The sequence below is a fragment of the Leptosomus discolor genome, chromosome 6 (assembly GCF_034619465.1).
Source record: "Leptosomus discolor isolate bLepDis1 chromosome 6, bLepDis1.hap2, whole genome shotgun sequence".
NCBI lineage: Eukaryota > Metazoa > Chordata > Aves > Leptosomiformes > Leptosomidae > Leptosomus > Leptosomus discolor.
The window spans coordinates 16,710,870-16,724,528 of NC_141396.1; the positions used below are offsets into that span (position 1 = coordinate 16,710,870).

The following is a 13,659-nucleotide window of genomic DNA, read 5'->3' on the forward strand; positions in this document are numbered from 1 at the left end:
TCATCTTTGGATCCCCCGGCGGGTGGCTCTTGGCACTACCTTCTTCTGAAGGGCTTTGTTGTTCATGCGTGTGCCTGAGGTTTTACGCTCCGGGGGCTTCCTCACCACATCTTGTTTGAGCTGGAAATGCACCTGGAGAAAAAACAAAAATAACCATGTAACACCATGTGTGTGCTCTGCTGGCTCAGGGGTCTGCAGGACCTGCCTCTGCTGCTAGCCTTCAAAGCTGACTCCTGGGCCAAGACAAGCAATAAGGGGCCTCAGCCAGTGTTACAATACAATGGGAACTCAGTTCTTAAGTCAGCTGGAAATATTTTTTTTTCCTGTGAAAAATGTACCAACAATCAGCTACATTTCTTAAGCAGAGAGTTGCCCCTGTGGCAATGCAATGTCCTAGGATGGTTTGGAAGATGAGCTGTGAAAGGCAAGGGTCTGAGCTATGCTCTTTCTTCATCTTTTTTGCACCAGAGAGTAGAGAAATAGCATTGCTTTACACCTCTGTGAATATTTAATACACAGGATGGTTTAGGACAGACAGTCCTTTTTCAGTTGCACCTCATTAGCTGAATCCTGCTTAATCAGACTTTCAGCAAACAGTGCTTCCAGTAGATCCAGGCAAAAAAAAAAAAAATCCAGGCAAAAAAAAAAATCCAGGAAAGAAACCTCCATTCACTACAGCCATGTAAGCAGGTAGAAGAGGGAGAAGGGGACAATGATTGTGCAGGACACAGCATCAGATAAACGGGAAATGGGGAGGCCATGCAGAAAGGTGAAACTGGAATGGGGCTGAATGGGCTTCCTGGGGGAGGGATGGGGTGAACAGTGGGTACGGGAGATGCTGCAGGGGCAGAGGGAAACGGGGACAGGAGGGCTGCTGTGAGGGGACATCTGCAAAAATCAGACTGTCAGGGAACAAATCAGTCTTCTACAGTAACATGATAAAAGGAAAATCTATTTTAAAAAGGAAAGCCAAAGAGCTGGGTGCTTAACCTAGCAAAGCAAAGGCTAGGACTGGGCTTTCCAGCTCTCTATAAATACATCAGGGAAAAAAATACCAGGGAAGAAGAGGAGCTATTTAAAGCACAACATTGGCATAAGAACAAATAGGGATAAACTGACCATAAATAAATTTAGGATGAAAATTAGAAGGTTTCTGATCCTGAGAAAAGGGCAGCTCTGGAAGAACTTCAGAGGCTGGGTAGGGTGGGATGAAGAGACGGAGGGTGGGAGAACCACTGCAGTGTATTTACGGCAAAGCCTGACCAGTGCACATGCAGTGAAGCAAATGCTGTGCCAGGATGCCACAGCCAGGGGATTCTTGCTGGTCTTTAGAGGAGGCTGCATCTGCGGTCCCACCATGTTCACAAGGCCACAGCAGGGGCAGGAATCACCACTCACTGTTTTTATAACCTATTTCTAGTTGTCCAACCTGCCCTCAGAAAGGCGCTGTAGGGGCCACACTGGTGTCAAGAGCACTTCATCTCCCGAAGATGTTTGGCTGTTTTTTGTCAGCACCCAGTGCCCATCTGTCTTGGGTACTCTTGGCAGAAAGAAAGGCAGACTTCAGCCTCTTGCTTCGAGTCTCATACTGTGTTTGGTCCCAGGCAGGATGCAGATGATAGCAGAGCGTTGAAAACCACAAAGCCAGGGCCATAACAGAGCCTCAGGGAACAGATGCTGTCTCCAGATCATCATGTCCTGGAGAGCGGGGAGGATGGAGGGGGAGCTAAAGAGCAGCAGCCCCAGCCAGCCAGGGGCTCTCCCCATGGCCAGGAGACAGAGGGATAGAGGAGCTGGCACGGCGGCCCAGTGCAGCTGCGAGCCCTCAGTAAGAAATTGAGAGGCACATAGCATTGCCTTCAGCATGTCCCTCTGTCTGAGCTGCAGGGAGCCCTGTGTCTGCCAAAGCAGACAGCCTGTAGCCACTGGCAGTGCTCTACATCCCATCTCCTTTCTCTACTGCTCACTAGACATCCCCTGCTACATTTCTTTCTCCCTGGGGCGAAGACATTTTGAGACACCCTCGTGACTATGCAGTCTGACTCACCAATGAAGGTGCAGCTGGGCCCACTGTTGTTGTCACCGTCTGGGGCTGGTACCCCTCTGCAGAGGCTGTGACAGTGTAAGTGCCAGGCAGCAGCAGCCGGAAATAATCCCCCATATCACCTGGAACACAAGGTGGGAAGAGAAAGCACTTAGGATGCACAGGGAGCAGAGCAAAAGATATTCCAGTAGGTCTTGCCGAATGTACTTCCTTGAGCATGTTTAGCCTTCAAAACTCAGGCAATTTTTAGATTTCCTTCCAAATCTGCTGGCTACTGCAAGGCTGGATTCACATTGGTAGACTGCAAGTAATGTTTCATTAGTGCCATGGAGTAGAGGTCAGTCTGCAAGTAAAGGCCAAACGAAAGGGGTTGGTACAGCAGTGTTGGCTGTGCCTGTGCAGGGAGGCTGCAAATCTGAGCGCTCGCCAGTCAGGTGACAGCAGACCTAAGGGCAATCACAGCTCCAGTCTGACTCCTTATGCAAAACACAATCTCCAATTCCTGTCATATATGATTTTGCCACATTTGGGTTATCAGCAGGGTTTTAATTGCTCATCAGCCTAGCTGCTTCCTGATTCTCCCTGCATAAAGAAGCCCCAGGAGCACTTTGACGGTCTGTGTACTGGTGTGTTTAGGGACAGGGGACAATCAACAGTGAGGCAGCAGCACATTATGGATTACTTCAACAATTTGAGTATATTTCTATCCATGGAACTGGATGGGTATTGCAAATTTGGGTAATCATTACAGGCAGCCTGTGTTATTTTGGCTTAGGTGGGGCTAATTGGTGTGAGACACACATGAGTCAGGGGCTTCCAGGAAAAAAGAGGGAGGGTCACTGGCAGGTCAAAGGGAATAGTTTCTCCCTCTCTTCAGTCCTGGTGAGGCTGCACTTGGATACTGCGTCCAGTTTTGGTGCCCCCAGGTCAAGAGAGATGTGGGAGAACCAGAGCTCAGGCCCCACAAGGACAGCTGGGGGAGCTGGGCAGGCTCAACTGGCTGGGAGGAGGCCAAGAGGGATCTGCTCACAGCTGGCAGCTACAAAGGTGATGGAGCCAAACTCCTCAGCAGTGCCAGGCAATACAAGGGGAGGCAGCGGCCACAGATGGCAGCTTGGGAGCTTCAGGGTGGATGAGGGAGCACAGCTTCACTGTGAAGGTGGTGCAGCCCTGGCACAGGACAGCAGAGAGGCTGTGAAATCTCCATCCTTGGGGCTCAGTGAGAATCGGCTGGAGGGAGCGATGGCTGATCAGAGCCAATGTTGGGGACAATCCTCCTCCAAGCAGGAGGTTGGACAGGAGACGCCAGAGGGTCCTTTGCAGCCAGCACCTCTGTGATTCTGTAATGTCTTGCATACTCCCCCTCCCTAAGCAGGTTGGCATAGTAAGTGCCAAATATTAGAGTGCCACTGAGTCACAGACCTACAGCCAGAAAGAGTTTTGATGATTTCGTAGTGTGACCTCTGACGAGGTTAAATATTGGCTGTTTTCTGCAGCTAGTCTGTAATGTTTGGTCCAGTTGGAAAAGGGTGTTTATGAAAAGGAGGTTAAAATCAGCCAGTGAAGGAGAAACCACTACAACTTGAATAAACTAAAGTGGCACTTCATTCTCAGTCTAAATTTGTCTGGCTTGAACTTTCAGTCTTTCATCTTGTTCTGCCATCGTGTCCTTTGCTATCAGTTATTTCAGCTCTCTGTCGATACTTAGATGCTTGAGTAGATTATTCCCTCAATCTTCTGTTTGGTTATACACAAATGTATTTTCTCCTCTCTCAGACAAAATAGGAGCTGACTTTCTGTACAATAAGGTTTGCATTCCAGTTTTCACATCTTTCCTTCCTCAGCTTTCATAAGCCCTCGCTGGTCCAGGATGCACAGGCACAATTCTCAATTCTCACAGCTAGGGTTTTTGAGAAGCAAACCACACTGGCCACATATATTATAGCTTTGCCTGCTAACCTCCTCCCACATACCCAGGTAGCCTCCAAGACGCTGTATCCAAAAGGGGCAGCATGCAAGGGGACCAACAACCCACCAGAGGTGATGTCATGGCTGATTCCCTGGACAGAAATCACTGCTCCTGCAATGCCGTTGTTGTTCTCGTCTGACACCATCCCTTTGATGCCCTGGTGAATCTGCAGGAAGGGAGACAGACTGCTGGGTCAAGGACCCTCCTTTGCTCAAGAGGGTACTGCCAAACACTGGAGCAGGGCAGAGCTCTGAGGACAACACCACCCTTCCCCATACCCTTGGCTCTCCCCAGCAGAGCCAGTCTAGGACACAACAGCCTCCCCAAAGGCCACCAACTAGAGCACCCAGTGAGCTCCATGATCACCTCCCTTCCATCTCTAGTGTCTACTGGTCCCCTACCATCAGGGCCCATGTGTAGATATCAGGACTGCCCCCTTACCTCTTCAATGAAAGCAACAAGGGCCTCCCGGTTGGCCATCCACTGCCGCTCCAGGTCCTCCTCAGGGGGAAACTTATTGCAGCTCAGCTCCAAGGTGATTTCAAAGCAGTTGGTGTAGAGGTAGTTGAAGTCCTGCATGCCTGGAAGAGAAGAGCCTGTGGCCGAGGGAATGCAAGGCCCCCTTCCCTCCTGACTCCTGTGTCCCTGTCTATCTTCTACCAGAACTGTCCCTCTCTCCCTCTTTGCTCTGCAGGTGCAGTCTCCTCCCTCCGTGACAGGCTGACTAGAACCCCTTCCCCCTGTGGCTGCCCGACTCTCTCCTTCAGCTGGATCATTCACCACTCTGCCTTCAGCAGCTCAGGGAGGTTGGGTATGGCAGGGGATATGTATCTCTTTCCAGTTGCTCTTCAATCTTTTTTCTAGACTAATTTGCTGATTCTCAGTTTCCTCATTGTGCCTTTTTTAATCAGATTTTTCAGGACCCAGCAGCTACAAAAATTTATTCCCTTTGGTCACACCTTTGGGTCTTGATGGAGTTATGCCATAGCATTTTCAAATACACAAACAGATTAATGCTTCCTCCATCCAACGGCACACAGCAGGTCTCTGCAGACCTCGGCTATTTCTGTGGCTCTTTCCCAAGCCACTTCCAGTCTCTTCCCAAGCCATTTCCCAGTCTGAGATGCAGATATCAGAATGGTGACCAGTAAGGGGCACAGTGCTATCACCATAGTCCTTCCCCAGCCCATCCCGTCCCGAGGTTTCTCATCTGCCCCTTCACCTCTCTTCAGCCCAACACTGGTGCTCACCTGCCCAGCCCTCACCTTTGCTCAGCGAGTACCAGGATGCCCCATTTGTGATGCCATCAGCAAAGTAGTCCCCGCAGTTCCATCCACGGTGCATCCAGCCATGGGCATACGAGTAGGTCTTGGCCAGCTAGAGAGAGAGCAGCTGGTGGTCACCAGCTCCAGCACTGCACGGCTGGGGACTCTGCCTAGCTCCAGGCAAAACATCCTCCCTTCTGCACAGGCTTTGCTGGGGAGCGTGGGAGGGAAGTCAGACAGGAGACAGCTCCTGCATTTTACTGCCATGAAATACAACATGAGGTGGCCAAGACCTCTATGAAATGTAGGCAGATGAAGGCAGAGGAGGAAGAGCAAAAATCTGGCAAGCTGGAGGCTTGCTGATGGTACAGGTGGCTTCTGCCCTGCTCCTGCTGAGACGAGGTGGAGTGGAGGGCACTGGGCCCACACAAGGGCAGTCAGCTCCATCGATGCTGGTCCCCACACAACAAATGGCACTAACAGGGGGAGAAGTTATGCAAGGAAAACTAACCAGTATCAGTCCTGATGCAAATACCATATATATCAGGGGAATTTGGATTAGGAAAGAGTTTGGGCAACTTCTAGTTCTAGCAACCGCTTGTTTATTGTCCTTATCAAGATTACTGATTATTTTTAGACTTCATGTCTAAAAGGCAGAGCTATAATTGGGCCACTGCATCCAAAGCCTGTCCTTTGTGTAAGACAGTTTAAGAGAGACCAGTGTTTGCATTTTCTAATGCAAACTCTATACCCTTGTGTTATGGTTCAGATGCTGGTGTAATCTCGTTCTGTCAGCAGGAAAACAGTTACTTCATTACATTTCTGACTTCTGAGGCTGTGTGGGTATCATTAGCCTACGCCCCAGACTGCAGCCTCTCTACATATGGGTCTGAGCACAGCCCTGATCCCAGCAGGTCCTGGCAAACTCCTGCACAGCCTCTGCTTCCAGAGAAGGCTGAACTCCAGCTCAGACTTATTTTTCTCATTAACTGTTCTAAAGCAGACTTGCTTTTTCTTGTGCTGGGTTTTTCCTAATGGAAGCAGTAACTGAAGGCACTGTGTTCTGGGACATTTTAACAATGGAGAAAAACCACAGGCTTCAGCTAGCTCTAGCAGGATCAGCAGCATGGACCATTACATTCCCCGATGTCTGCCTATGCTCCTGGTGCTCTTTTTGTTGTATTTCTTAGTCTTCACCATCTGCAAACCCCTGCTGGGCACCCACCTCCCTCACCCTGCTGTCAGCAGACCCCCAGCCAGACCCTGCCACCTCTCTAGGAAAAAAACCCGTATACATGCTATGATGATGCAGCGAAGCTGGGGGCAGGCTCTAGCTCTGGAAGGGCAGGGTGGTACTGAAGATACTGGTGGTACTGGGGTTATGGGGAACCCAAGCACGGCATGGATGAGGAAAGGTCTCCCGAGGGTTAAGACTGGCCTGTCCATGCGATGGGACTGGCTCACAGTGGGACTGGTTTACGGTGGGGCTGCCCTGACCTGGCTCACTAGCCGCAGGCTGGCAGAAGTGCCGTAGTCTGCTAATGGTTATTTCCAACACGTTTCTTGGCTCAGATCCTGCATGAGGCAGTGAACAGGGAGTCCCAGCCAGCTCTCGCACGCTGCACCCTACCAGGGCTTTGGGAATGCCCTCACCCGGTGGGGCTGTGCTCACCTTTTGAAACAACTTGTCATCAGGGGTAGGCGTGTTCACCGTGCGCCGGTGGCTCCGGAACCGCTGGTCCTGAGACTTGTCATAGGGGTAATTTGCCACCACTGCTCCGCCATGCAGATTGGCCGAGAGCACGAAGTTGTAGCTGCTGATCCACTGGATCACAGCCAATGTCTCAGGCTCCACCTGTGAGGAGAAGAGGGACAGGGACGGGGAGAAGAGCTCAGCCACTTCTGGGCCAGCTGCTGCTGCACGCCTGGCTGCAGCGTGATGGGTCACATCAGATCCTACCTGGCAATGTACCTCATTCAGCCCTTACAGCTTCCTCCGTTCTCCACCGCCTGCCCTGATAGGCAGAGCAGGCTCCTCCCATGCATACCCTGATACAGCTCTCCCAGCACAGCCCCAAAACCTGAGGCACAGGTGTAAGCCAGCATGTGCCACCTCCTCTGCCCTGTGCATTGCAACCTTCTCCCCAAGATGGCTGTGGTGCCAGCCTCTCCGCCTGGCAGAGGTGTGAACTTTGATATGGGACAGGATTACATCGTTTCTCTGCATACAGAAGGCACAGAGAAGGAGACAAGCACCATGCAAGCCAAAGGACAGTATATTTCCTTGCATTCTGAGCCACTCTAAAAGGATGCTGTAGCCCTCACAGCATCCCGGACCTGTACCTGGCTTTTCCAGTTGTCAGGCAGTGGGATGTGGTGATTTGGCCCGCTGATTTCCTCACTGTAGTACATGAATGTGTTGAGGTCAGGGAAGTTGCGGTTCAAGTCTACTCCATTGGCGTTGTTCCTCCCAGTCAAGTACCCGTTGCTGTCCGGGCCCTGCGGGGCAAAGGTGTGTCATGGGGGTGAGTACAGGGTGGGCACAGGCAGTCTGGGTGTCAGGGAGGCAGGGACCGGTCGTCGTAACGGCACTTGGGTGCCTTTGAGTCACAACACGTGTGTTATTGCTGGAAGGAGAATAAAGAGTATTGGTACTGACAAGGAAAGCCAGTAACAATATCTTCATTTTCCAGGGTGACAGAGCAAGGCACAAGCCAAATAAACAATTTGCCTCAACTGAAAGAGCCATGAATAAAATACCTCCCCAAGGTCTAGGGGTACAAAGGAATAGGTGAGGTTTTGGGGGTTTGACTAGAGGGCTCCCCCCCAGCCCATCCCTCATGTCCCTTTCTGCTCATGACAGTGGCCTTTAGCTGCCACTTCCCCAGCCTGGGGCAGGGGAATTGTAGTGACCCTCCTGTGACAAGTAACACAGGGGAGGGTAACATGGGAAGGGTGAGACAGGTGTAGGAAGCCTCCTCCGCCACCTGCCAGGGGCACCTGTGGCAGGACACACAGCGCAAGCCCTTGGCATGGGAGGTGAGAAGCAGTAACACTGGTTGAGGGGGACAAATCTGTCAGGGATGGAGAGGAAGGATGGCCCCTCCCCATAGCTGCAGTGAAGGGGATCCCGCAGGGATTTGAAGGGCTTTCTGCCCCTACCCGGCTGGAGGAGGTGATCGCTGCCTGGTACCTGCTTGGCAGCCACTTCGTACCCGTCGGGGTTCATGGAGGGCATGATGTGGATGCGCGTGTCATGGATGAGGTGGGTGATCCGCTCGTTGCCCCGCCGGTACTCCTCGCACAGGAACTCAGAAAGCTGCAGCAGCAGCTCACGGCCCAGCACCTCGTTCCCGTGCATGTTCCCGACATACTTGAACTCTGGCTCCACTGGAGAGAGCAAGAAAGTGACACCATCAGCCAGAGCTGGGACAGTGAGGAAGGAGCTAATTCCTACTGCGGGGAGCCCAGGCAAACCCCAATAAGTGGTGTGAAATGACCCTTTCCCTTGGAAAATGCAAACCTCATCGAAGGAGATTCTCATATGAACTCCGCTTGGTTTGCCACAGCATCCCTGGGAGCAGCTCATGCTCTCCACTGGGTTGCTGGTCGCCTTTGGAGTGCACAAGAGGATGTATTTGCAGGTGGTTTGGTCTCAGGATGGGGAGAGGCAGCAGAGAGGGACCAGGGAGCACCAGCAGGATTGCTGCCAGGCCAAGCCCGAGGGTGCCAGGGCCTCCCAGCTCTGTGGTAGGTGGCAATGGAGGGGACACGCCATTTCTCCCACCCCTGCCCTTCGTGGTTTGCTCTCAGTGCTTCTCACTAGCATGGCACATTCCTGGCTCTGCATGCTTTAAGAAGCTTTTCATTACTCTGCAGGATGAAATCAATCCTTGGCTTGGGGTGAGCCATGCTCTTTCACTGGAAGGGCATGGGTGCCTCTGACTGCAGCTGTCAGCCCTTGACACCCGTGCTGGCGGGAGGCAGCAGCAGTTTCCATTCTCCCTCCCCTTTACCTGCCTCCAAGGAAAAGTTTTAGGGGCTTCCTCACCCCCAAGGGACAGGCACAAGAGCCTGGAGAAACCCTCAGCAGCTGAGTTGAATATGGATCAAACTGTCCTTCAAGCAGCTCCAGTATAAGCAAAACGGTCTCTTGCACTGACTTTTCTAAAACGAGGTCTCAAAATACAGATTTAGTCCTGCCCAGAGCAGGACTTGCTGCTTTGCTGAAGGAAAGGCAGTACACGTGAAGGACTTGTTACACTTTCCCAGAGGGTCTTTTAAAGCAGGTAAGTGTGGGAAAATAAAATGTCCCATTTCAGGCTGGAGTCAGCACTGGTAGGATGAGAGACACCAGGGGAATTCAGTTAAAAACAGAGCCTGACTTTCATGTGAAAGGATCAGGAAAAAATAGGGTGTCATTACAAATGCCAGCTTGCTGGAGCTTGAGACTGCCATTGTACCGTGAGTTTTCTGGCCACCAGCAGCGATCAGACTCGCAGTTGCAGTGTGCAGCCCTGCTGCCACATATGGTGTCTGTCAGGATCCCTGGGGCAAAAGGCACCACAGCCCCACATTGGGCATCTGCTGCTTCCAAAATCCTCTGTGCCTTTGCTGCATGGGGAGGACTTATAATTTGGGAAAAAGATTTTGCTTTTCCTTATCTTTTGATCGCTGTGCCTCAGCACAGGACACCACAGGTGGGCAACATGTTTTGACCTGGTTAGATTTCAGTGACATGAGAATGGATTTAATTAGGTAATCCAGTTATAAAAACTATAAAAATGTCCTGGGGATATGTGCAACATTTATTTAAAAAAATAAGGTCTCAGCAGGGATTCTCCTTCTCTGCTGTGTTCAAGTCTGCAGCAGGACTTGTTAGCCTTTTTCAATATGCAGACCCCTACACATTAGCCACATGGACACACAAGCCCTAATTACTGCACGTAAGCCCACTGACTCTAGGCTTGCTTTTCAGAGTTACTTTCTGTGGCCTTCAAGGGAATCCACAGCTTCCCAAGTCCTCATGCCACAAGCTGGAAGTGCCAGCCTGAGGGTGGCCCACTTTACAAGCAGGGCCACAGGTCCATGCTGCCCACCTGGGGCAGGGAATATCTCGGTCATCTCCTACGGCCCTTCCAGCTGTTCTCCTGTGGTTCTGCAAGTCTAAAATCCAGTGGTACACTGTCAGTGCCTTTTGCTCGCTCCTTGCTTTGAATCAGCCCCTGATGTGCTGTGGATGTACCTGAGGTGTCCTCAGCGCTGTGCAGGTCTCCCTATACTGAACAGGGCTGGTGCGAAGGTGGTCAGGATGGGAAGCCTCCTATCCCACCTCCCGCACCCCTGAAGGTGATACTCTGGGCCGCAGGAGGGGAGCAGCATACCCCCAGTGCAGCGCGTCCTTGGGCAAGCTGCGGCCATGTATGGGGTGCTATGGGGTTTGCGGGGGGGCTGCTCCACTGAGGGGGGCACAGGTACAGGTCCTGTTCACCCCTGTGGCACTGCCAGCAGTTTTCCATGTGACTAGGCTGCCTGCACTTGTCAGCTCCTACGTTTAACCACACCAGCCAGGATCTGAAAAGTCAAAAAATCCTGTGAAAAGCAGGCAGAGCCCTGTCCACATATGCAGCCCAGGGGCACAAGGCGGGGAAGCGAGGGAGTCCTGTGTGCACATCCCCAGCTTGGAGAGCCGGCTGGTCCCCTCAGCCCCCCAGGAGCACATGGCTCCCAGCAAGGTCCTGCTTGGTGGCATCTCCATGCTGCACAGGCAGCAGCTCAAGGGGCCATTGCTGCCAAGGCTCTGCAGGGCCACGTGGCAGCATGTAGAGGTCCCCGAGACTGGCCTGTCACAGGGGCTGCACAGCCCATGGGGCTGCGGGAGCCCAGCGCCCTCTCTGCCAGGGTCCTTTGCTTGCTGTGCCCCTGGCTTTGGGGTCTGGAGGAGGAAGGGCCAAACTCTTCCCTCCTGCCACTATCCAGCAGCAAAGGGTGGAGGGTGGGTGCTGCCTCTCCCTGCCTGCACAATGCTGTTTTGGGAGGGAGAGGGTGGCAGAGCAGGTGGGGTGCTGGGATGGACTTGCCCATGTTCTCGCGTTAGCTTGCGCTGAAAAATCAGAGCTCCGTCCAAAGTACACACCTGGGCCACGCTGCAACTCACGCAAGCATGGTGCATGCATGTAGGTTTTGCGTGCGTGTCCCTGGGCTGGCTGTGGGGTCCTGCCGGACCCGGCACTGCCTGACACCCGGGCATCGCCCGGAGTCCTGCCTGGGAAGGGAAGTACCCCCTGCCCCGTGCCCCAACAGCGCTGCGTGGCAGGCAACGTGGCGACGAAGCCCGTTCTCTGCACCCCGCCGTCCCCGTCCCCCTGTACTTACGGGGCTCGTGGATGCCCGGGTAGTCGCTGAACTCCAGCACGTAGAGGTGTCGGCCCTCGACGCTGCGGCCGATGCTGTAGATGCGGGTGACGTAGGGGCACTGGCTCTGCACGCGGAACAGGGCCTGCACCATCTCCTCGTAGCGATGGTGGAGAAAGCTGAGGGCGGCCGCCACCTCGAGCAGGAGCAGGGCTCCCACGAGGGACCGCAGCCACCGAGCCATCCTCCCTCGGTGCCGGGCGCCCAGACCAGCTCCGAGCCCCCGGCTCCCTCCCAGCCGGCAGCTTAAAGTGCAAACTCCAACCAGCTCTTTCCAGTTCCCGAGTGCCAGCCCCCTGCACCTGCGGGCGGGGGGCGGCGGGGGGCGGCGGGAGCGGGGCGCGCCGGGGCCCCGCGGCGCAGGAATGCTCCCCCCGCCCGCCCCCGGCCGCCGGCGAGCCCGCTCTCCGCCGTCGGAGAAGTTCCCCCCCGCCTCCTCGCTCCAGCTCACTTATTAACCGGACAGAAAACAGGCCCCCGCAGCCACGGGCTGTCACTGCCGGAGAGGCGCAGGGCTGGAAAACTGGCTGCGGAGGGTGTCGGGGCTGCCAAGCGGCAGGGCGGGGGAGAGGAGAGGGGGGCGGTGGGCGGGGGGGGGATGCCCGTCGCCGAGCCCTTCCGTGGGGCAAGAGCCGAGCGGGGTGGGAATGGCGCCGGGGAGGCCCCGGTGCCCGCACGGCTCCCGCTGCCCAGCCCCGGCCCCTGCTTGCCCGGCGCGGGCAGCTCCCGCCGCTCCCCGCCGGGGCCCGGCCACCAGCTCAGAGCCGCGCCCGCTCTCCTGCCCCATCTCCTGGGGAAGCAGAGGGAGACATCGCCGCAGGCTCTGCCGGCCCCTCTGCCCCAGCCCCTGCTCACCCGGCAGTCCCGCTGTTCCCGGGATAAACAGAGACGGGGACCGCATCGCCCTCCCCACAGCTGCCTACCCAAACAGCCGAGCTAGGAGGTTGCAGGGGGAGGACAGGGCAGCGTGGGGTTGTCTGCTGAGCACGTACCAGCAAGGAGAGCTCTGCTCAAGAGGTCTGGTATCGCCCTGCTGTGAACTGGAAGTGGGCACGATAGCGAGCGCCAGCAGGCACTGGGCAACTGGCAGCAGAAGAGAGCTTTACAGCCTAAAGGCCGATGAAAATGCCCTGCTGTCTGTTAATAGAGAGTTGGAAACTGTTTCTGAACTTGTGAGAAGCTGGTTCCACTCCACCCCTCTGCCACATACATCCTTGCCCCGGTGGGTAGCAGTCATGTCCGGGTCCCCGTGCCCTGCCCGTGGAGGGGCACAGCTGCAGGACGCAGCCTTGCTTTGCAGCCTTACCCCGTGGGGCTAAAACTCCAGCAGCTTAGTGGCTCTGACAGAGGTCTTTATTAGGACATCCCTGACACAGAGCCCAAGCATGAGCACAAGTGGCTGAAAAATTTACCATCACGGCTGGACATGCCAGGAGAAAGTCTCCCTTTGGTAACATGAGCATGCTGTGCTGCTCTGCCCAGGCCATGCTGGAAAGGAGCTCCTCCTGCCATCAGCAATGGACTTCTCAGGATACTCAGGAGCCATGCTAAACATCCACTTTCCCTTCAACCTTGAGGTGGTTCCACACTGCATTACTCTGACCCCTGTGACAAGGATTGCTCTAGCGGCCTCTTCCCCCAGCAAGGCATCCTCTACCAGTGCTGCCCAGCACCACTGCTTTCCTACCTGTTCTCCACATTTGCTTGGGCCACTGACTGCTGCCTTGCCTCAGTTTCCCAGAAAGAGCAGTGCTAAAACCCGGGAGCCCCTGTTTATAGCCTCTAACGCAAACAGTGCAGGCTGGTGGGCAAAGCACACAGCTTGCCTGCTCCTGGCTTGGCTTACTCAGACTTTCCCACTTCGAACTTTCTTCTGCCCCAGCCCCACCATAGTGGTCCTTCCTGTGCTTGTCCCTGGACCTTCTTTGTCTTCTCCCTCATCTGCACAGTGCCCTCCTCTCAATTAT

At 54.3% G+C, this 13,659-nt stretch overlaps 1 protein-coding gene across 1 annotated transcript; it reads right to left on the reverse strand.

Annotated features, from left to right (window-relative positions):
- Positions 1 to 11,876, reverse strand: CPN1 (carboxypeptidase N subunit 1). Its single transcript, XM_009958627.2, has 9 exons — positions 11,654 to 11,876; positions 8,472 to 8,668; positions 7,622 to 7,777; positions 6,951 to 7,133; positions 5,279 to 5,390; positions 4,455 to 4,594; positions 4,080 to 4,179; positions 2,048 to 2,166; positions 1 to 132 (listed from the first exon to the last, which is right to left on the reverse strand). The coding sequence occupies exons 1-9, from the start codon at positions 11,874 to 11,876 to the stop codon at positions 1 to 3; spliced, it is 1,362 nt and encodes a 453-aa protein (XP_009956929.2).
- Positions 11,877 to 13,659: the final 1,783 nt, after the last annotated feature.

Coding starts and splice junctions, on each gene's coding strand:
- CPN1 (XM_009958627.2), bottom strand. CDS start 11,876: ATGGCTCGGTGGCTGCGGTCCCTCGTGGGAGCCCTGCTCCTGCTCGAG. Junction 7,778..8,471: donor ACGAAGTGGCTGCCAAGCAG/GTACCAGGCAGC, acceptor TTTGCCCCGCAG/GGCCCGGACAGCAACGGGTA. Junction 5,391..6,950: donor ATGACAAGTTGTTTCAAAAG/GTGAGCACAGCC, acceptor CTCTCTCTCTAG/CTGGCCAAGACCTACTCGTA.